Source organism: Trachymyrmex septentrionalis, unplaced genomic scaffold (assembly GCF_001594115.1).
Source record: "Trachymyrmex septentrionalis isolate Tsep2-gDNA-1 unplaced genomic scaffold, Tsep1.0 scaffold69, whole genome shotgun sequence".
In the NCBI taxonomy this organism is placed as follows: Eukaryota; Metazoa; Arthropoda; class Insecta; order Hymenoptera; family Formicidae; genus Trachymyrmex; species Trachymyrmex septentrionalis.
In genome coordinates, this window is record NW_017305873.1 from 1385015 (window position 1) to 1409530 (window position 24516).

General features: G+C 34.4%; 1 protein-coding gene across 1 annotated transcript in view; it reads right to left on the bottom strand.

Annotated features, from left to right (window-relative positions):
* The window catches only part of LOC108753387 (protein turtle-like), a 236711-nt gene that overhangs the window by 206499 nt on the left and 5696 nt on the right, over positions 1 to 24516 (bottom strand). Inside the window, exon 2 of the mRNA XM_018494922.1 lies at positions 2241 to 2373. Coding sequence (XP_018350424.1) covers positions 2241 to 2373 — 133 coding nt within the window. The remainder of the gene's footprint in view (positions 1 to 2240; positions 2374 to 24516) is intronic.

The following is a 24516-nucleotide window of genomic DNA, read 5'->3' on the forward strand; positions in this document are numbered from 1 at the left end:
TATGATTTGTACACAAGCAGCATCGTTATTTAATATCAAACAAAATTTTATGCAATTGCATAAAATATAACTTTGTTTTTTATAAATTAATTACGTGATAAAATAATTTCGTTTTTTTAATCAATTAATTACGTGACAAACAATTTTTCAGAATTGAAGTATATAACAGCAACACAAAGAAAGCTTTGTGATTTTATTAGCTATAAAACCTAATGGCAAATAAATAAAAATGTATGCGTTGCGGGATACGTTCTATGTGCAGAGAAAGGCCGAAGTATTTTTCGCGATAAAAAAACGCAAGGTGCTTTCAAGCTTGAACGGTGATCTGGATTTTATGGGGTTGCTCAATAAAGACGATATTTACGAGGATCGAATTGGCTGTCGAGAGAAGTAACGTATAACAGATGGAACGCGGAGTCGATTTGTGGCTTAACGAAATCCTTGCCCCATCGTGGTCTCCTCGTATTCGAGGCTTTCGTACCGCGACGACGTACCGGAACGATAAACTAACAGGATATACAAGCAACGAGATCGGAAACGTGGAAATCGAAAGGTGGGAGCGCACGCCATCGCATCCCGAGTTACCGGAGTTTGGAATTTCTTTCTCGTTTGCGGAACATAAAAGGTTTGTGTTCTAGTAGAGACTAGAAATGTCGTTAGAAACATAGATACTTAGAGTGTATAGAATAAAATACAATCCTTTTATCTAAATGTGTCACTTGATATAAAACAATAAATAGAATATTCAAATACTCAAGAATGAAACGAAAGAAATTATTTCAATGAAGGTTTATTCACAGCTGCCTCTTCTTAAATAATATATAGCTGCGTTTTGTCAATAATACGATTAAAAACTTTACGGAATATGTAACAAGAAAATGCAGTTTAATAATGATGATCGAAATTTACCAAAATTAAATTTAATTCAAAACGAGCCAACAGTATTGATGATTATTGATATATCCGCAGTTTGAATCGAGACCGACACATTTGACATATGTCAATACAAGAAGCTAGATCGCATGAAATGTCGATAGCGTTAAATTCACCCGGCGAATTTAATTAACTACTAAATTATTTTCATGTAAAATTCCGATAGGAGATGCGTTCTCTGCGACGGTGCTTAAACAACGTTCCACCGAATATCCATATCAAAACAAGTAATATCACAGCTGCCACTTGACATCGCAATATCAATAAAGGCCGGACAATGCCGTCGCGGTAATAACTGAACGAAGTTATTGCAAATTAACGTTTTATTCCGCAATTTGATACGCGATCATAACGTGACGCAAATGACTCGTGACATTTACTCGATAAAGACGTTATTACATGACTGACGTGACTCTTCCTGTAATGTCACGACGAGAAAATCAAAACGACATGTGTAATGTAATGTCATGCACGCACAATCGCCTTGCGATGCATACGTAACGCGTGTCTTCTCACGAGAGAATAGAGATACAATAAGAGAATTTTATAGACAGAACGCGTCAGAGCTATTATTCAATTGCTGCATTCAAAAAAGTCTTTGAATAATTTTAACTAAACCAATTGTTGCTGATTTACGTTTATAATTCCACATACACTGAAAAATTTTTGATGTTTGTGACTATAATTACATAATGATGGTTATTGCTGTAATAATATTAGTACAATAATAACTATAGGTATTTCTATTTAAAAAATATATATATACATATACAATATATAGTTACAGCACCAAAAAGTTAAATCATAGTTATTAATTGTAGTAATTGCAAGCATTATAAAAATGCTTGCAATGACTACAATTTAATTATAGTCATTTTCATGTATAGTCATTTTCAGTGTCAAACTATATTTTTTGACAGAACCAAATAATTATAATATTATAGTAACATAATTAAGAAAATATATAAAGTCACGAATACAAGAAACTGTCCTCTTAGTATAATGTATATATTTATTTATATGCGGGATGAAATTTAATCAACTAACTATTTAAATCAAAATTGATAATGCAAAGATTATGCTGTAATGTTCACTATAAAAAAGAATAAGAACGATTTATCAAAAAAGAGATCCCTAACGTAGCATATAACCGCCCGATCTACGCATTTGCTACGCTGTCCGTGTTACGGCAAGTTCTTCGACCGGTTAAGTCCGCTTTGAAATCTATGGCGCCATAGAGATTCGCGTCGAGACCAGGCGAACGAGCGCTCCGGGGAACATCGTTCATAAATATCAATGCGGCTTACCTGTACAGAGGTTCGCCGCTGTCCTCTTTGAACCAGAGCACCATGGAGACGGCGTCATTCGACTCGCGGGGCTGTATGTTACACGGCAGGATTGTCCTCTGACCCGCCACCCCCTGTATCGACTCCACGGGTACTGGAACACACATCGATGTCTCATTCAGAGAAGCGTCCACCTCGCCGCGAGAAAACGAAGAATAATGAAGCAAAGAGGAATCATCGGATAACAAAGAGTTATAGATTTTTTTAGGCAGTCCATACAACGATCCTCAAATCCCTCGAGAGAATGTCAAAAGCTCTTTTTTTAATATCGCTGACAAGATTTCCAGATCCATCGTAACTCCATATTTTATCAATCTCGGGATTTTCGCGTATCTATTTTCTCTGAGATATTCATTCTCATCCTTTATGATTATTTAAGGGATTATTATTTAAGATTAAATTATACCTCTGTGATGCTGGCCTCTCTTTTTCAAAATATGGAAAAAATAAGCAGAATTTTGGTTATTTCTGAAAAGTTTTCGATCCATTTCAAAAAGAATTCCGTTGATTAAAGCGGTGGAAACACCATTTGAAGTAACGGAGGGACTTACATCATAATTCTGAAACTTTTAAGGACTATAACTTTTTTATCTTTCAATTTAGCACTTTGATCCATATAGCACAATCGATAGAATTCTTTAGGGAGCTAGCAAAAGTCTCAAGAAAATGCTGGATTGCCAAAAAATTATTTAAAAACAAATTGTTTTAAAAATTTGTTCTCTCCCCCCTTCCCCCCTCTCTTTCTGTCTGACATGAATCTGATAACTCTCCGAAAAGTTCTAACGATTATCCTTAATGATCGAATCGCTGAGATCAAAAACAAAAAAGCATTTCTAGCGCTTTGAAGATTCGAAATTCGAGAGTCCATATTGGTCAAAAAATTTTTTTTTAATCCGGCGTTTTGACATAAACTCTAACTGTTCATCAAAAAATTATTTTTATAATTAAAAAAGTTATAAAAACTGTATATTAAAAAGTGTATATTAAAAGCACTTAATTAGCACAAAATTACAATATGTGTTTTCCATTAAAAATATTTCTTTCAATGGGCGTTTTAATTTTTTGAAAAGTTAGAAAAAATCAATTCCTTGAATAATGAAATCGGAAATAGAGCAGCAACTTTTTTATTTAAAAAATTGTAGTTTATAGTAATAGTATATACATTGATTATTGTAGTTTATAAAGCCAAATAACTGCAATATTTGCTAAAGATATTAATAAAAACATGTATAATTGGTAACCAATCGTTGACTTTATTTAACTTTCCATTTGGATATTCGCAGTTGCCCCATCCCTGTATTCTGTCTATCCATTATAAAATTTGTGTGACGTTTTCGAGATTATGCCATCTGGCTCTGTATAATTTAAACATAGTACATTCTTTTGATACAATATTTTATCATGATAGGGTGTATTGCGAAACATATACGCGATTATCATTTCTATATACAAATTATATAAATAAATTCAAGATTCGGAAAATATATCCTCGTGCATTTTAAAAATTTCGTTTGTATTTACAATTGCTATAACTACATTAATATCAAGCTTTTTGATTCTAATATTAATGTCTCCGCAAAAGTATGGAGTATTATCATCTCGTCAGCGTTAAAATAATATTAAAATAACCGATATTACTTTTTAACATGACAGTTCTATGTAAGTACTGTACTACATAAATTCTTAAAGCGAGTTATCGATTTGTAAAATTATAATACTAGCAGTTTTTTGAAGAGCAACCAGCAATAAGATTAACTCAGGCATGAAGAAAATCGATTATGCTACTAGTAGCTCCTTAAACACGGTTCACGACACTTTCTACTCCGTCGCTCGACAGATCGCTCGTCGACGAGCATTTCTGACAATAATGCAGATTTTTATCGAGTAACCTTCTTTTAAGTCACAAAGACTCGTAAATAATCTCTTGGCGTATTCTCCTTTAAAAATAATTCTTATCCCTGATAGAAATTTTTCAATCTATATTAATAGCTGTCATTTTCTCGCGGCTTATATAAGAGTAATCTTTGATTTTTCGCAAAGTGCGATATGATATTTGTACTAATTAGTTGCAATAGTTTCCCGCAATATTAAAAAGGTATTTTCACTATTTACTACAAAAAACTACTATATTAAAGGATTTAAAAATAAGACTACTATCACCGGCGCATCTTTTTTTATCGTGGTTACAGAAGTATCCTGGCAACAGATGTGATTTAGCAAAGTTTGACAATTTTGCTTTTTGCTTTTCCACAGAGTCGTAAAATGAAAGGAAGAAATTCTATGATACACCACGATCGGTTCCTCTCTCGCCCGGATTTCGCTCAAGTCGCGGAGGTCGACGATAGGATAGTCCTGTGCATTTTCGTCACAGGAACACGTATTACATTTACTCTAACGTTACAATGACTTTATACAAGTACACGTCCTTTTGCGAAATGGAGAAATTCGCAACGTAAGAGTCACCGATCTCAGCATGAAGCAGCAATGTATATACATTGTCATGCGCATGCATCGTGATATTTGAATTTAGATTTGTCCATTTTCTGAAAGAAAATTTAAGATGTTTTAACGTTTTCATGGTTGTGCAAAAATTCTTTATGCAAAAGAAAGATAAAAGAATACATATTGAAAAAATAGAGATATTTTAGTTTTGGCTTTCGAATTCAAATCACAAATATAATGTAAAACTAAAGTAAATTTACATAAAGTACAGTTTCCTAGATATTCGATCTTTTTCCTTATTCTACATTTTATTGACTTTTCATTAAGGGAACCGAAACTGTCTGTAATCGATCTGTAATCGAGAAACTTTGCTTTCTGTACAAGTATCTCATGGAGCAGCGGTTCAATGTAAACTGAAAGGAAGAAATAAAGTTCTAGTATAATTACAGTTAAGTAAACTAAATTCGTAGCAACAAATAGTACTCTCTAAATTTCTTGAAGTAAAATCTTACTCTAAAAGAGTGAAATGCTGCCATTATTAAAACAAAAATAAAAAATATGCATTTAATAAAGAAGAGTGATATAGCAGATTTTCACTCTTTTTTAGATTGAGATTTCACACTTTTGAAATGAGTTTCGCTCCAAAAAGGAATGATATTTCTTTCCTTTACAATAAAAAGAGTAAAAATCTGCTATTCTTATTTAAGAGAGCAAATGTTTTACTCTTTTTCAATAGTGACAGTACTTTAACTTTTCTGGAGTGAGCTTTCACTCCAAAAAATTTAAAAAATATACAGATCTAAATTACGTACATTCGCTTGTACTCGATCCACGAATGATTGAACTTACATAATCTCGAATGTGCTCGAATGAGCGGTAAACAATAATGTGCAGGAACATACGTTATATACGTGGAAATGCGGGCATCTCAATATTTTACGATACGATTTTCTGCATCGGAGGGATTTATAGCTGCGGCTGATATCTTGCGAAACGAAATATCGCCATCTGCCAAATAAAAGCGACGGCGGCGGTTGCGGCACAGCAACAGTTGCATCTGAAAGGCTGCTGAACGTCGCTATTGCCGATTTTCACGCTTCGAAATCTCTCGCCGAGCATCGATATACTGTAACGAGCTATCGATATACAAGCCGCATTACGGTGTGCTAACCCGACAGTTATCCGGAATTCAAGGGATCTGAAGATTCTTTCGAAGCCATTTTATAGAATTGCATTCGCGGGATTTGACAACCGAAAAAACTCGTCTCAACGACAGGTCAACGACCTAAGGTGAGCGGAGAACACTACAGAATTGCATGCGAGATTGTCTTGTGGATAATAAAATCAACTTGGATTATATTGTAAGACGCGGTTAAATTTACAAGATTTGCTTTCGCAACGACACTCGAAGACAAAACGTGTCTTGGAGTGCCGTGTACGTGCGCCCAATGTGAATGCTTGACAAGGATTCTTACGTTAAGATGCTACTAGAAAATAGTGAGTATTGATGGTATATAAATGTGTGTTTCCTCTTCTAGATATAAGTTTTTATTTATAGTATTTTATAAATTTTTGCATTTAAAAATTCAATTCAATCAATTTCTTTTATTTTTTTATGTTAAATATCTTAGTCAGCCTTAGTGAATAAATGATGTATTCAATAAGTTTAAGATACACAAATATTGTATTATTTTACATAGCAAATATAATTATAATTTAAATGTATTTAAAAATATCAACAATTTGTTGATATTTTTTTATTATCTATCCTATCTAATATTACGAATATTATGGAAAAAGAAATTTCGTTCACATTAAATAAAAATATTTTTAGCAGAACAAAACAATTATGATTATAAATTCCTATGAATAACTTATGGTGCAGTCTAGTGTTTATAATTCAATATTAAGTATGCGAAACTTCGTTGTCTAATAGCGAGAAAAAAAATTACGTTTAATTTTAACAGCCGTCGCATTAGAACTAGCCGTCGCGTCGGACGCCGTGTTAAGCTGCGATTTAAATTAAATTTCTCGTGGAACAATGACGCTCTACATACACGTTGTCGAGCGGAAGTGCCGGCCAAGCTCTGCCGGTGACACTTCCGTTGACTGGTGTAATTAACAAAACCGGAAAACCACGAAGACCGGCTATTCGCGGAAGACTGTTGTTTGAGATCACCTGCCGCGAGATTCTCTGACGGATTTCTTATTACGTAATTACCTCCCTGCCAGACGCTGAATTGTTGAAACGCGCAAAAGGAGCGACTCTAGTTAAATATCGTTCTTTGTTTATTTTCTAGGTCGCGAAAGGAAAGTGCGTTTATCTTCCTTCAACTATTTTTTTTAGATTTTTGTTTGTAGATATTAATCATGCGCGTTTGTAACGTAACGAAATTTTCAACGGCAAACTTTCTGATGTTTAACATAATTCTTAATTAAACGGAGGAAACATGCGAAAACATATATTCAGATGCTTTTTCGTTACTTTCCTTTTATTTGAATATAAATATCATTTCTATGTGTATGTATGTTTTAAATTTTTTTCTTCCAGGTGTATTTTCCACTAAAAATTTGTAATTAATATCATATTTATTATTATTCGTTGTACAATTTTTTTAATTGCAGAAATAAAATTTAGGTTTTACACGCTAACTATAATACTCATCAGAACATTAATATAATTTCTGCGAGTATACAATAAGTTGTTTTGGACTAAAATGTGGAAATATCGTCACAATCAAAATAAAGCTAAATTAAATGCTTTACTACCGATTCTACTTGCTTTACTTTGTAGTGTTAAGAAGAATTCTTCGCAGCGCCAATCGAATAATCAAATTTTATGGCATCCTCGAGCTCGCAAAGGTCTGGCTGTGACACTCTCTCACGGTATGGAGAAAAAGGAAGAGAAAGGGTACAGAGGCAGGCCAATTAAAATGCGGCCTGGGCACAAAGGCCACGAGACCTACCGAAATTTCCACCCCGCACGTTCCACTTTTGTAGACATTTCTCAGCCGGTAATTGCCTTCCGGCCTGCGCGCACAAGAATAACGGACGGAAGGAATGGACCGCATGAAATATCTTTTCCATACCTTATACCCGTACCGACGAAACAGAGAGAAAAGAGAGAAGATGCCTAAAGAGGTAAAAGATAAAGAGAGAAGATAGATAAAAGGGAGATTAAGTCACAGCTATCTTAATTACTCGAGCTTTTAGACGTTAATTTGAACCTCTAAAATCAACTATATACGAACACATACAATAAATTAATTTTTCCAAATAATTCAAAAATTAATTTATTAATGCAAAGGGAACTGTGAATACTAAAAAGAAAAGTTAAATAAAACTGATGATTTTGTTAATCAATTAACAAAAGTTTTTAGTCAAGAAATACTCCAGATATTTGGCTTTAATCGTTTAAACTATACAATTAGTTAAGTCATTGTATTTATTATTATCTTTGTGTGTATATGTATATATATATATATATATATATATATATACAACAAAATTTTAAATAAAAATTGTACTGTTGATATATTAACATCATTCTTTTTCATTTAAACAACAGATTCAATTGATTCTTTGACTTTAATAATTTCTATTGAATAGATTTTATATTCAACATTTTTATTATCGCGTTACTTCAACTAGAAAATATTCAGCTGCAAAAATATAAAAATATTTGTTTCTAGAAGACATTCATAACTGTCGTTAAAATCGGAAAAATCGAAAAGCCTCCATAACTCTTTCGGAGTAAGAACCGTGCACTGATTGTGTCCGATCTTAGAATATCATTTTTCAAACGATCGATAACAGCATGAACCTGTTGGCAGCGCGAACTTGTACGTGTAAATCAAAATCGATGATTCGGTATTATTCGAGCGGAAACGACGCATTCGCATAACTTTCATCGCGACACGACGCGGAGAGTGGAGCAAAAGACGCACGATCTTGCAAAAATCAGCTTTTCAAAGTTCCCATTCTGCAGTAAAGGAAAATGACACGTTTGAAAAAGCACGGCGTGCAAGACGACGAAAGTTTTGGGAAAAGCGCGCTTGCCAAGGGGTGGACGCGAAATGCTGAATCGAAGCCTGTTGTCGCACGACAAAGGGCCGAAACTTTCGACGCCGCGAATTGCGCGCAAAGGAAATCCCCCGGCATTGCTGCGAGCTCGTCGCAGCCGCTTCGATGGTCGCGGTATTGTAAGAGCTCAGTGTACGAAATTCATTTCCGGCGAATAGATGAATATTTCGCTAAGGCAGCTTAAGTTTTCTCTCGAATATGTCTCTCTCGTGTCGCATAAATCTTTGCGCGGCTAAGGTAGAAGATTTAGCTCTTAGAGAAGATCTACTAAAAGTCTAGTAGAAAGTTATAAGAATTTATTAATCGAGTGGTAATATCACGTGCAAACGATAGATAAAAATAAGTAAAACAAATGATATGATGGAATTAATAATTGTAAACGTTTTAAAATAAAATTTTGCAGAAGCAGATATGCACTTATGTTATATAAATTCGCACAGAAATATTTAAGCACCAAATAATTAGAATAAAAATAAATGTTAAATTTATGCATCGTGTTAAATGTTAATTTATGAACTATAAACAATAATATTATACCTTTGAATTTCTAACAAATTTGTAGAATCAGTAACTAAAACGTATATACTTTGCACATTTATTACGATCGCATTGCAATTTAATCACGTTAAAAAAGTATATAAAATATACTTTTATACAAACGTTTCATACAAATAACGGCTAAAAATTCCTCCTTTGTGCTACGATATATAAAGATAAAAAAAAGAAAAAAATCGTGCCGGTATCGAATCTTATTTTTAGTCGTTGATTTACGAAAAATGGCCAGACCTATCCTTGCTCTTTCTCATTCTGCCTTTTTCATCCTATATATGCTCTCCTTATATATTTCTTTCTAGTCCCCGTTCTCTCACGGTGACCACGAAAGGAAAAAGAGCGTATACTCAAGAGATTGGTTATAAAGAGCAAACAGAAAGGAATCGATGTAATTGAGGTGAGTCGGGCGTCTCTCTCTCACTCTCTCTTTCTTCGTCTCGTGGGGCCCGAGATTTCCACGAGAAATTGTATCCGAGAAAATGGCAAAGATCACATCAGAGACTGCATTATTCAGCACCGGCTCGGTAAATCTATATATACACGGTCGCCCTTTCATCCACAGTAACGTAAATTCTTTCGTTCTAACCGTTCGCTTCCATTCCTCTCTTCTCTCTCTTCTTCGTTCATTTAATTTTTCGTATTACGTGCCAAGCTGCTTGTACAATAGTTCCAGGCAAACGTAGCCTTTGAGATTGTTGAGAACTGCTATCGTTTCGTTCTCAGCTTGATCCGGCGCGCAAACGCAAACCATTTCTATTGCGCCATTCATCACCGACCCCGTTGCTTTATTAGGCGTGACTGATTGATGTCCTTATTACCGGCCCCGAATTCGTACCCGAAAAATTATCCCATTTCCACGGCCGTCCACCCGCCACCGGAGTTTGGCCGACGAGTCGCTTTTCCGGATGTTGAATCCGTCTCCGGACGTGGATTCAGCCTGCGTGAGAAATCCGGAAATCATAAATCACCGAGCGCGGCGAATTGTTGACGGAGTATATTTTCAAAAAGAACTCTCCTCTCCGGGCTCCGTCATTGTCAGTCGTATAATTAATTGATCCATCGCGCGGTAAGAGGATTGAAGAGAAGGGGGTATAATAAAGAGGCACACAGAATTCTCAATCATTTAACCGAGATTCTAGCCGCCGTCAATTTGAGAGAGAGAGAAATCCTGAGTTAAGGAGAGATCAATTTTTTAAGTCTGCTCATTAAACCCTTAAAACGAAAAGTATAATAGCTGAAGTGCATTCAACATCCTGATTTATAATAGTTCTATATTTTACATAAGTTCAAATATTCTAAAATCTAAATTAATCTAATTTTATATTAAATGAATAAATCACAATATCCCAGGTGTAGCTTTTCTTAAAACCTTGTTCTAGAAGAGGAAAAATAAACATAAATATTGCCCAGATGTTCAAAAGTTTTAAATTTCATTATTTTTATTTCTTTATTTCATAAGAGTATAACTAATGTTAATAAATTTACCTAACACAAATATATTATTAAACAAAGTAAGATTATAAAATTTAAATAATTTTTGGTGTGTTCTGTGAGCACTCTATCTACCAACTTGCGTATCTTTGAATCATCTATCTTATTTAACTCCGTTTTCATAATATATGGTTACTAACCCCAAAGATTAAGAGGTCTATTCTGTAACTCTTAACTGTAGCGTTACAGTCGTTAAGAGTTACAGAATAGGCCCCTTAAGATTACCAAGAAATCCATGAATGAATTTCATTGCTGAATCTCATAGTAACCTTTTATCTTTATTATGTAGGTAACCACATATTGTAAAAACAAACCTTAAAAGTTAAAACTTTCTACATTTTTCTACTATTCGCAGAATCTTGCCGTATGAAATATATATAAAGCTTCCTCAATTTTCGAGCTAAAACATCATCAGATATCTTCTCTAGTCCCATAAATTAGATCTCAGTATAGAAGAACAGAAGTTTGAATTTAACTTTTCTTTTCAAGCTCTTCAATCATCTCTTCATCGAGTTACGAGCGAAAACGTCGCCATTGTCTCTTAATGGAATAATAATGCGACGTTATGACGGTCTTCAAGACGCGGAGAACTAACCAGGGCGGGGATACCTTTCCCATCCGTTGAGAGCAATTCCTTGAATACTTGTTTACTCTCCCATTTACTCTTCTGTTTCTTCGATAAAGCAACACCGGCGCCGGCCGCGACCCTTGAAGAAACGCTGGCTTCCGACGTTTTCCAACGTTCGCGGCAATTAACATCGCGCTTTACGGCGCTCCAATATCTTTCTGTATCCCGAGAACCGCGTCGTCGACCGATTACCCGTGAGTGCTCGGAAATGGCGTCGTCGTCCTGGGAAATATATCGCGACACGGTAAGCGAGGGCTTACTTGAGAAAAGCGATTTTTCACGCGGTCGATCGGGCAGGCCGCGACGGCGTAAAGTATTGCACATATAGCTATAATAGACTGTTCGAAAAGAGCACTCCTGTATTCTTGTTCTGTTTATTTTATCTACTCCCGGGATCTCGCGCAACTTTTAAACACTAATAGCTTTAGCGGTCTTAATCAAGTGAGTGAGTGAGCGAGAGAGAGAGAGTGTGTATGTGTGTCGCTTTACTTTTATCTCACACTGAGCACTCTATCTTTAGTGTTTTATGTAACCTGTTTTAGTCTCATGATAAATAATGACTGCGTGTTTAAAATTAAATTCATCGTGTAATAGTTACCGATCGATTTTGATAAGAATAAATGGAATGACAGTCATGCCATGTTTGTATAATTTATCTTAATTCTAATTAGCAGTCCTCGATCGAACAGACTCTATTTTATTCTCTCATGTCAATTCCGAAGAATCGATGATGGTAACAAAATAGTTCGAATTTAAATTTATCAATCAATGTCTGAAATAAGTGTCTAATTTATTAATAAGAATTCTCTATTTATATCTTATCTATATAATTATGTAACTTTAATGAGTAATAACTTGCAATCTTAAGATTTATTGACGTATATTATATAAGTATAAATGTTTATGGACTTACCATTGTAGACGTCATTAGAATTTATTGTAAAATTTATTAATTATATGTTTATTATAATATTGCTTGGCAACATTATAATAATGTATTTACACTGAAAGTATTTCTTGGCTGAATTTTAATATTTAACAGACGTTTCTAATTTTTATTAAAATCAGTATCGTTAGAACAAACTGTCTTAAATCATTTATTAAATTAATTAAAGCCACTTATGACACTTTCAGAAACATCAGATTCGCTGTTATAAGTTTCATGTATCACTGTCATAAGTTTCACATATTTTATAATCATTATAACTTCAACGCTACTCTTCTTTTGTGGCAAATATGTAGTTCATCATGCTTTAAAATTAAAGCAATAAATTAAAATTGGATAGTCGAAAAATAGAGTTGATATAATGCAGTTGGTATCTAACATTATAATAACATTATAATAACAAATAGCTAAAAAATTTTTTATAATAAATTCTAGTAACTTCAGTAATTCCACAAACTTTTGCGAAACCTAATATTTCATTTTTCAGATAACTTAAATAAAACTTTATTCTGGACACTTTGCGTTTCTTGTCAATTTCGCGAAAAAGGATGATCGACACGAGTCAAACTCGTCATACGGTATAGTCGGAGCCTGTGATTTATTCATACTGGGAATTTGGAATATAGGAACTAAAGGGTATTAGCTGAATGAAATTGGTTTCGCCTTTTCATGTCATCACGATGCACTAAATGCATCCGTTGGATTGAGAGCTCGCTCGATGCGTCCAATCCATCCTCGATGCAGAGGCACATTCGCGTAAATATGCATGCGTGTAATCCATACGTTTAGGCTCATTCGAGTAATCGAAATCTATGTTATTAACAGACACCACGAGAAATATGCAGCAAAATGAATTTATACTTCATTAAATTTTCAAAGATATAATGAATATTAGAGAATTCGAAAATATAATAAATAAAACTTTATGTCTTGAATACTAAAACGGATCTTATGACGTACAACGAATATTTAAAAAAATTAAAATTCATTTTTTTTTTTTAAGAAGTACCTTTTAAAAGAAGTAAGCAAATTGACATGCAAGACATAAACTGCGGTCCGATTCATACTTACGGCGCTTAAGAATCATTTCATTCTTGTTGTTTATCAAGTATTAAACAAAGACAAATGATGCTCATGAGAATTGTATAAGCGTAACTCGGACTGCGGTTATAAACATTTACGGTCCACCGACGGCACAATGCCACCGCGAATTTTGACGTTCCAGTCCACCGACAGCATAGTGCCGTCGTTTGAGAACATTAGTCTTCTGCTTGATAAATACATACAATTATTATTGCATGTATACTTGTTATAGATAAAAACTTAAAACACAAAAAACAAAGTACTTTAACTTTAATAGGTGTTTTTATATCGGCACGTTTACATATACGGTAAAAAAATACCGGAAAAAAAATATGCGGCTCAGTTCGTGCTTTAGTTTCAGCCAGAATAATGTAATAAATACACGGACCGCAAAATGCTAATTAAGATTGCTTGTGTTAATATCAGTGCTCGGTAAAATAATTATTACTTATTTAAAATAAAAAATATAAAATCAGGTCCACAAATTTATTTAAAATATTAAATAAGAAATAGGTCAAAAAAAGTTATTTAAAATAAAGAATACTAAATAACTCTTTTATTTTTTATTTACAATATTTTAAATCATTTTATTTTAAATAGGACCGAGTCCTGGTTAATATAACAGATATCTTCAAAATATCAGAGAAGCATTAAACTGGATTAAATTGAATATACGAATTAATCGAAATTTAATGTTTGTATGTTGTTGTGAAAAAAATTTAGTCTAAATTCATAAACAAAATCTTTTCAACATGTAACATATGTTGGCAATGTATTTCGACATTAGTCGTTTAATAAATCAATATAATGATCACAAGCTATCCATAGTGCAAAAATAATTGAAGGAATATTATTATTAACACAATGCTTATATTAAATAATATTGCGCAAAAGGGTCTTTTCATGCAAAATCATTCTTGCGCGGCGATATAGAATTAATGAGCCTCGAAACTAATTAAAATCACTTAGAAGCGGAAAATCGCTGCTCTTTCAACGTCGCTCGTCTTAATGTATAAGGTGAAAGGAATAACAGCGTGAAGCGATAAAATAGGGCATGATAGCAGAGAACTCGGGTATCCTACTAACAGTTTATTGGCACATACCACAGTATACCGCATCATTGTGGTTCCCAAATTATAGCTTGCATTCTTAAGAGATGAAATTTTATTAAGAAACTGATGGCGAGATCATTTTCATGCTCATATTAATAGATGAATACTCTTTAAAATTAGAATTTTGTTTTAATACTCAAAAATACACACAAATTAAGTAAATATTACCCTATTGATCATCAAAATAATTTATATACGATATTTGATCAAATTAAGAATATATTTGCGGTATTATTTAATTAGTCAATAAATTTTTGTCAATCTAAAAAATTTTTTTCTTTTCTGGAAAACTTAATTTTTTTAATTATTTTCATTTTTGAAGTAAGGGGAAATGATATCATCAGTAGATACCAATAAACATTTTGTTAATAAAATAAGTTAATGAAAGAGAGAGAGAGAGAGAGAGAGAGAGAGAGAGAGAGAGAGAAATATATATAAGAAAAGCTACAAGGATAACTAAATAGATGGAATAACGACCTCACGTTTTATCTATATTTTTCTACTATCGTCTAACTGGCGCAATGTGGTCGGAAAATGAGTTTGGCCGAAAAACGAAGCGACACAACAAAGAAACAGTCGTAATTAGCAGTCCAGCTAATTGCATCGAGTGCGCGCTCGTTGGGGACTGCGTCACGACAAATTATTATGCGAAACGCGGCGAAATAGGAGGAATAAACTCGCCCAACGCGCAATTAGCCGGATCCATGAATTTTTCAAAAACGGACAGAATATCGTTCCAGGGGTGGCGCATATCGCGCACCGAAGTGCAGGCTTGAATCAGAGCGCGATAATATAATAAAAGTAACGATATTAATGGACGCATTATTAAAGCGACTAAATTATTCGAGAGCCATTATTGCAGGAAATGCGTTATACGTCGGGCGAACGTTTTGGGATTTCTCTCGATACGTTCAAAATTTCCGACCGACGATCTCCGTAAATGTCAAGTCAGCGGGAATTATAAGTACAATCTCGCTCGAGTTTTCAAAATTACATCGTAATATCACATTTTTCGCCAAGTTATGTAAATATTAATTCGATTAATCATAGCAGATGCTATACAACGATAATGAATTTCAAATATTGCTTGCAGGTCATAAGCGTTATTACGCTTTCATCCAATAGGTATGATTTTAAACATCACGTACAATATATATTGTATATATAATATTTTAAAGTTATGTAATTTTCTAATGATACACCTAATTTCAACATTACAATTTATTATTTGACAATAAAACAAGAATTCGCTTGAAAGCTATCTTATAAATAATTAATCTCAATGATAACATCTAGCTTGTTACGAATACAAACGTATTTCAATATCCATTTTATTTGATTTTGAGATACTAATATTTCTGGAATAACACGTTCTATAAAATGTCGATGCCTTCGGTTCCGAGTATCCGATACAATCTTTTCTCAGCAATCTCTGCATACATTAGGTTGGAAATCCCAGGACATCGTGCAAGTTTCATTTGCACGCAATGTACATATACACCGCCGCATTACACTCTCCGTATTTATCGGATCGATACCCACGATGTGAGATACCCGCGATGCGAGATACCCGTGATATAGATTGATGTACATATGACAAAGTTATGTCATATTCATTTCATTCGCTTTTAGACTCTACATAATTCTAATTAATACTGATATTTACTATTTATATGAATATTAGCATCTTTTTACTTTCGTTACTTTATTTACTTTTCGCATATCTTATTTTTTTATAGAATAAAAAAAAATGAAAAAATAAATCAAACTTTAAAATCTTATTGATGCAATAGAACTTTTTTTTAGTTGCAATGTTAATTTTTATAATTGACAGATAAAAGTTCTACATTTAATTATCTTATGTAACCCTAATATTTCATCACTTTCTGTAACTTCAGAGTTTAATCTAAATCATTTTGTAGTTTTATTTTTTCTATTATCGTACGTATTTTTATAAAGTACTTTATACATATAAAATAGTTTCAAATATCTCACAGTTTTTAAAAAGAAACGAGATAAAAATTTATAAACAAAAATAATTCAATACTCTTTATAAAAGATATTTTAAAAGGATGAGTCATGTTAAAATGATTGTTATTACAAAAACTTTTCTACATTTGTCTACACTCTCTACAGAGTAGAAAATAGGGCAGTTGCTGCACATAAATAGTTAAATGTGCATCGCATGGAACGTCATGCTACAACTCGGGTGGTCATAGATTCTAATCCCAACACGACAAATCTATCATCGTTATTAATCGCCATTGCAATATTACGAGCCCCGGTTATCTTAATGGTTGCCACTCGTGAATCTAATAACGTGATACTCGCTACTGCAATTTAGTAACTACTCAGTCAAAGATTGTAGCAATGGTCAGAACACGTCGTTCGCTTATCGTACACCGTCATTCATCTCACTCCACGGTTTATAACTCGTATACATATAATGCACGCATTAATATTCAGAGCCAATCCGAATTATCGTCGGCATTATAATCATGCGCTACATAATTATCACAAATTGTAACGGGTTTCCAATTTATACAAAACTTATCAACATCAAAAGTTCATCAAGATCATTTCCTGTAGTTAATGATCTCCATGTTATAATTCGAAACGCGAGTTTTACCTACATTTATCTCATCGCGGTAGCAGAATATTTGGTAGCGATAATTTGGCGAGAAAAATCAGTTAAGTACACTCTCCCGTGGTGTACGCAACCCCTATAATTTACAGAATTATCGCAATAGTCGTCCTTTTTCATTCTCGCGATGCGGCGGCAGCGCGTTTGCTCGTGGATTGCGTCGCGCGTATCTCGAGATACGTAGAAAGTTTACTCGAGATAATCGTAATCTTGCCCAGACTTGCGCGTACACCGTTAAAACTTCGGCACAATTATCCTTCTACGAGTATCCAAAGAGGGTTGGAGCTGACTCGACCAGGTTGTCCGGAACAACGCTGATACTGTAGAAAGAAAAAGAGGCAGGAAAGAGAGAGAGAGAGAGAGAGAGAGAGAGAGAGAGAGAACTGAGGGAAAATTAATAAAAATACCTCGAGGCCCGTACCCCCGATTAATTAAAACTTCGGACGCCTCGGGGCGATCCATTGGTGGACTTATACTACTGCGACTTATACCGCGCCTAGAGATATACGTGCAAGCTAAGTTTCCATCGCGAAAGAGGCGAAGGCGTGCCGATCACCTTTCAGACGAATTACGAAGAACTGCGGTCCGAGTTCCGCTGGAAATTCTCTTTATCATCCACGGTATTCGTGTTGGACGGCAGCGGGCGTCTTACGAAAAGGTAATTATCGGGAAATATTTGGCGCGAGTAATTCGAATGCGTCCGTGCGAGTAATTTAAATCCGATTTCCTCTTGAGAAAGATTTAACTCGGCGCTTAATTACTTAAATTCCTGTTCTTTACACTTAGAATAATGCGAAGAAGACTTTTGCGCGATTAAAGTATAGCGATCGTAAATATTAAATATGATTATTGAGAAAAAGAGAGATGGAGTAGCCGTGCCGTTTAATTTTATTGAAAATTGTCTTCTTTCGTATCAAATGCAATGCCTCTCTTATCGAGAAATTGTATATCGATTGCTTATATACATATTTATACACTGAGAAAAATATTTGGTTGAAAATTGACCAATCAAAAAATTCTAACTATATCAATCCGAATTCCGATTGTCACAACTAGAATTTTAGTAGATTTAATCAAAAAATTTTGATTCGTCCATATTTTCAACAAGAATTCTAATTAATGCAAAAAGATATTTTCTAAAAAAATTCAAGAAAACAAGTAGAAAAAAATCTCTTTTATGTATAAATAATAAAAACTAAAATTAATCTCTATCAACTAACATCAACTCAAAGATTAATAACATATTTTTGTAAATTATATAAAAATAAAATATGAAAATATGATCTTATTTACAAAACTTTAATAATTTATCTGATTGTTGTACCTGTCAGTAAAGATCTATTGACTAAAGCAAAAGGACTTTAAGCAAAAGGAATTTTTGTGGCACGAATGGTTGACCGAATTGTACTTCACTCACACTCACTCACACACACACACACACACACACACACACGAGATTTTCCGCCGGTGGAGCATTTGAGACAACAATGAAAGCGAGAAAGAGAAGCAAAGAGATAGAGCCATGGCCGGCGGCACGGCTAACGAGCAGGATGTATCAATTAAAAGCCGGTTGGCGACGGCACTCGGTTTGGAAAACACAGGGCACAAAGTACGGCGATAGAAAACCGGCTCGCGGGAACAGTCCGCTGCGCGTCCGCGGGCAAAACTCGATTAATTACGAGTTAGTCCGAGACTCTTTGACGATGACAAGTACGTCATCGCGCTTGCACCCATCAGACTACTCCCTTTTTCTCATCCTCTCGTCCTCTTTCTCTAGTTTTCTCTCTCTCTCTCCCTCCCTCCCTCTCTATTTATCTATCTTTATTTCTCTGTTTCCGGTCTGTCACTTTGCGCGGATCACGTCTCGTAATTCATAAACCGCAGCGCGAGTTGTCGGTTCGACCGGAACTACTGGAAGCGCTAAAGCCACTGGCCGCCGACCCCGGCGGCAATATCACTGTCCACGAGTACATCAAAGAAGAATGGAATTGTAAAGAGAATATCATACACACAAAGCAGAGAAAGAAGAATTGATCGCGCCGTGCAGATTCGAGAACGATGACGACTTCTTAAGCACAAAGGCACGAGAAGAGCACTTCTCGCGATGCACAAATTTTACTGTCTATTTCCCTTAGCACTGATTCTTTCTCGTTTTCAAACTCGAATGCTTTTTATTATCTGAATAATTTTTCAAAAATGTTAGCGTTTTATTTTTCATTAAAAAATCCCTCATTATTTATATTTTACGATTTAAAATGCATGCATATGACATAATTGTGACGCAACATGTATAATAATTAATTCTCGTCACGCTAAGTCCATCACGTTCGTATTTGAGCTCTGAATATTTGCCCGACACTGGAAGCGATTCCCGAGTTCACCAGCTGCGCCTGGCATTCAGCTAATAGTCGAGTTGCATTAGATTGCTGACATAACATGCTACGAACTCTACGAAACTCAATCATCGTAGAGCAAAATTTGTTAAATGAGTCTCCTATTTTCTGAAGTTCTTCGCTATAAATGAATCGCTTATTTCCGGACGAGCGTGTGTACCAAGAGGTCAACTTTACAACAGTAATCTATGCCGAGGCAAACGCTTTTCTTCTGTAACAATAGAAATTTTAACAAGGTACTCATTATAGTACTCATCCATGTAATGTCACGTAAAATAATGTACAAACCTTGTAGAGTACGATGACAATACTGTTGAAGTAGTTAGCACATCGTTCACGAAAGTTATTTTCCTTTGCAACATCAGCTTTTATTTTTACCAAGATTTACGTTAATTTAAAATATTTAACGAGCACTTTTTCAACAATTTGTTATATCCTACAGTATTTATTTTTTTATAGTCATTATAATGTTTTCTTAATTTTCCTCAAGTTTTATCTTTATACAAGATAGAGACAAACCTGTAGTAAACTGGACGAGAGGAGGAGGAAGGTGATCTTTGTACAAAAATAAGTCGAAACTGCAGAATAAACTTTTTTTGTCCGAGGCTTTACTTGAGCAATTTTTCTCTCTTAATAAAATAAAAAAATTAACTGTTTGTTTTCAGTTGTTTAATTTATTTGTTTTCATCTTCTTTGATCCTGCCATTCATGAAGTCGTGTGAACGTAACGTAAACCTGATAATAAACATTTACAAGATCTTGCCACAAACCATATGTTCATTATAAGTGCATATTTCGCAATTTCCAAACTTGATTTTCTCGAAAACAGAGTCTCAGGCGAAACAAGTTTATTCTGCAATTTCAATTTATTTTTGCACAAAGAATCACCACCCTCCGTTCAGTTGTACTCAAGTTTGGTCCTGTCTATTATGTATATAAGATATTAAATTACATTCATACAATGTGATAAACAGATGTATTTGAGTGAAATAAATTAAATGACGCAGGCAATGTTTTACGGATATCTAAGGACCTTTGTTCCATTCACGTGCTTCATTTTTCGATGTCGTTAAGCATAATTTCAAGTTGCGCTTTATTAACGACGGTGCGGACACGAGAGACTGGCGAAACCAAAAGCGTCGCGGTTTTTAGGTCGGAGACCAGGAGATCGCTTAAATCCGATAGGTCGTGTCACTGCAACGCGGTCCTTTGCTCATCCGTGGCTGGTGTTAACAAGCTTAGTTTAAACACTCGTTAGAGGCGTCTGATAGTCGTAATGAACAACCGGGCGCACAACCACGAGTGTAAGACACGCCGCACTCGGTGTGTGCGGTGCGAAGGTGCCATTTATGATGGAAACTAGCTGCAAGTGTATGCCTTGCGACATACACGAATGTCATTAGATGCCACCACGGCGATGGCTAAGGCTGATAATATCATGCGGGAACACGCGTAACGTCGTTTAAAACGAGCACACCCGACTGCGTCGTTTTAACGCATACAAACCCGCGGGTTTGCCAGCGGATTTACGTTTCGTAAAAATTTAAATAAATTATCATGGTCAACAAATTCGACCACTAATGCGGTCTTCCGACCGCGAACCAGTTTTAAGGACTGCAATATTTTCACGTCGAATCTAAAGCTGTAACTCTCGTCCAATCGTCATGGCCAGAGACGTTTTAACATGCGGATTAAATTAAAACATTACAATTAACTTCTCCACGAGGAAATAGTTGAAATAGTTGATTAATAAAGGAAATAAAAGTATAAAGAAACTTTTTGTCTGTGCTAAATAGGCTTAATAGATTTCTGCTTAACAGATATAAAACCATAATAAAATATAAAGGTATAAAAAATTTATATCAGCTCATTCTGTGATCATTATTTGATTATCTTCTTTTTCAAAACGCTTTATCCGCGAAATTTTTTTATTCCTAGGAAAAATATTTCCTATTTTATGTCTTCACCGTATAAAATGTATAAAATGTATGGTCCATATGGTCCGAATGATGTTACTGAACTATATATGAAACGTGAAAAATGACAAATGTCTCCTTACTTGTCGACTCGTCTAGATATTTACAGATAAATATGTATCCCGCATGTTATAAGAAATAATTCGAGTGTTGCAAGAGAATGCGAAAGTTAACAATCCCTATGCCGATGGCAGAACGAGAAGTTTAATTTAGTGCTGGAGCGATAGGACCCCTCCACATCGGCGTAACTTTTTTCAGGGTGAAGCCCTTGAGTATTAATGTTAAATTGGCCGTAACCATCCGGATTAAATTGGAGCGGCCTTTTTGCTTAGCTGGACTGTAAATGTACAGGGCCGTGCGCCTTTTTACGTGGCAATTCCATCCGATCCGCCATTGAAGTAGAAAACTTTAATCTCCTACGCAAATGTACTGAACGAGCGGAATCGCTGATGAAGTTGCAAGCTCGATGACTGCTATTGGGAAATTATCTTTCACGAGCTTTCGCAAAAAATCTCGATTAATGGAATCTATTTCAATTATTTTATTTTTTATCTCGTACACGATTCTCAATACTGCATATCCGCTTGAAAACATTATCGAATGGTCGGAAATACCGTGCTTTCATCTACTCAAAAGGGGATTTATAATTGAAAAAAATGTGTGATGGAAACAAAGTTTCTAAGACAAAATTAAGAGTAATATCATATACGAATAAAATATTTTGTAAAAAATCAAATTTTAAAGCAATTAAAATAAGTAACAAACTACTGGTATATTCTTTTGTTAACTTTTAGATAAAGTTTGCTTTAATCTTAATATTTGATTATCGAGATATATTAAAAAAGGATAAGGATTCTTTCGAGATTTATGCATTTTTGACTTTTATACAATTTTGCACTACTAAAATGCGATTTTAATTTAATTAATACGTCGACAAACTTTATACGTATAATCCAATAATTATAATATTCACACTCACGTAATTTTATTACTGTAGCAAATATTAATATTTAAATATTATCAAAAAGAAATATTAATATTTTATTTTTTATACATTTACATTTATCAAATAATCAATAAAAATACTGAGCATTACCAGTTGTTGTATTCACTCACGATAAAAGCACAAAGTAAAACCAAAATATCATTAATATGTTATTAGTAAACAACAATTATTTGTTCCTGCTAATAATGATAGAATTTGTAATATCATTAAAAAGCACACCGTTGAATATCCACATTGTTTGCCCCACGAACTGATTTAACCGGTGCATCATGCAGTCGTGTATTTTTTTCCTCAGCTTCTTTCTCATTCGATTACTCTCCACGTGAAAACAAAAAGTTTATCCACGCACGAGCGTGATTAAACTAATTACTAACAAAGTTGCAATGTGCCTGGGCAGACGAAACGACAACAAAGACGACGACGAGCAATGCTATCTGTGTTCCTGGTAAGCCGGAACTTCCGGAACAGCACAGAGAACGCGGGAAAGAAATTCGAACGGTTAAACAGAGCGATCGGCCCAGAGAGGTTTCGTGGGAAAATTGCCGTCATTAATCCTGACGCCTTTAATTAGAGAAGCGTGACAAACGTCGGAAATTTTTATCTGAATCGAGCCTGTTCGTTCGCGGCATCCTCGTGGGGACAATTTTTTCGCCGTATTTCACTACCAGGCTCCCCACGAGGATCCTTCTCACGCCGCCACGAGGCGACCACTTAAAGGGCCATGCATTTATCGCGGGACCTGTCACCTCGACCTAAATTACGGCACGTAGATGCACCGCTCTTTTATTGTTCTTCTATCCGCGCACGTTTTGAATCCGTGAGATTTTCGTGCACGACATTGAGTGTGCTTGACAGAAGTCGGAGACTCGCAATTCAAATCGAAATATATCGTATTATAGAGTACCTAAATAGAATATTTATCATAGGATAAAGACGCACAATACGCGAGATATTTCTATTGCTACTCGTATTTCTACTTTTCGATTCTATTGATATTTCTATTGCGGATTCTTGACGTTGTATTTTTGGACAGTATCAGAGAACCGTAACATTTTTGGAGATTTTTACGTATTTGCTTTTACCAATGGACGTTTTTTCGGACATGCATTTTAAACAGGAAAGCTTGCAAGAATATCGAATACTTTCTGACATTTCCATATGTTATATTTATACGTCGTTATTTCGAATGGTCATAACGTAAAGTAGAGAAAAAATTATTTTTTAAATATAATTGTATAACATAATGCCTGTAGTAGTAGAATTATAAAATATCATATTGTTTGATTAATTCCATATTAAACATTATATTTAATGGAAATCATATAACATAATTATTCTATATAAACATTATATATAATTATATATTATAATTTTAATTTTATATATGTATATGTGTTTTACTATATTGTTATATTCCGCATATTCAATATTGTATATTACTATGTTCTACATCGCTACCAATACCTGAAAAAAGGACGATAATGGCTCTTTTTGAGAAAAAAAGTATTGAAATTAATGACCGAATATAATAATTCGCGTATAAAATATGATACTTTTTATATGCTATTGTTTAAGATGTTTTGTTGAATATCGATCTTGGAAATGCCAATATAATACATTATCTACATACGTGATTTCACAAAAACAGTACATTGTTATTGGATAATTTAAATTATTCTCTACTCAGACTCCATATTGAACGTATAAAAGAAGCACGGCGAATTGGATAGTAAATATGCGTACGTAATACAAATGAAACGTAAAGCGATTACTGTATTAATATCAAAAAAATATAGAATAATTAATTTTTAAATAAGATAAATTACATGATCTCTCTCTCTCTCTCTCTCTCTCTCTCTCTCTCTCTCTCTCTCTCTCTCT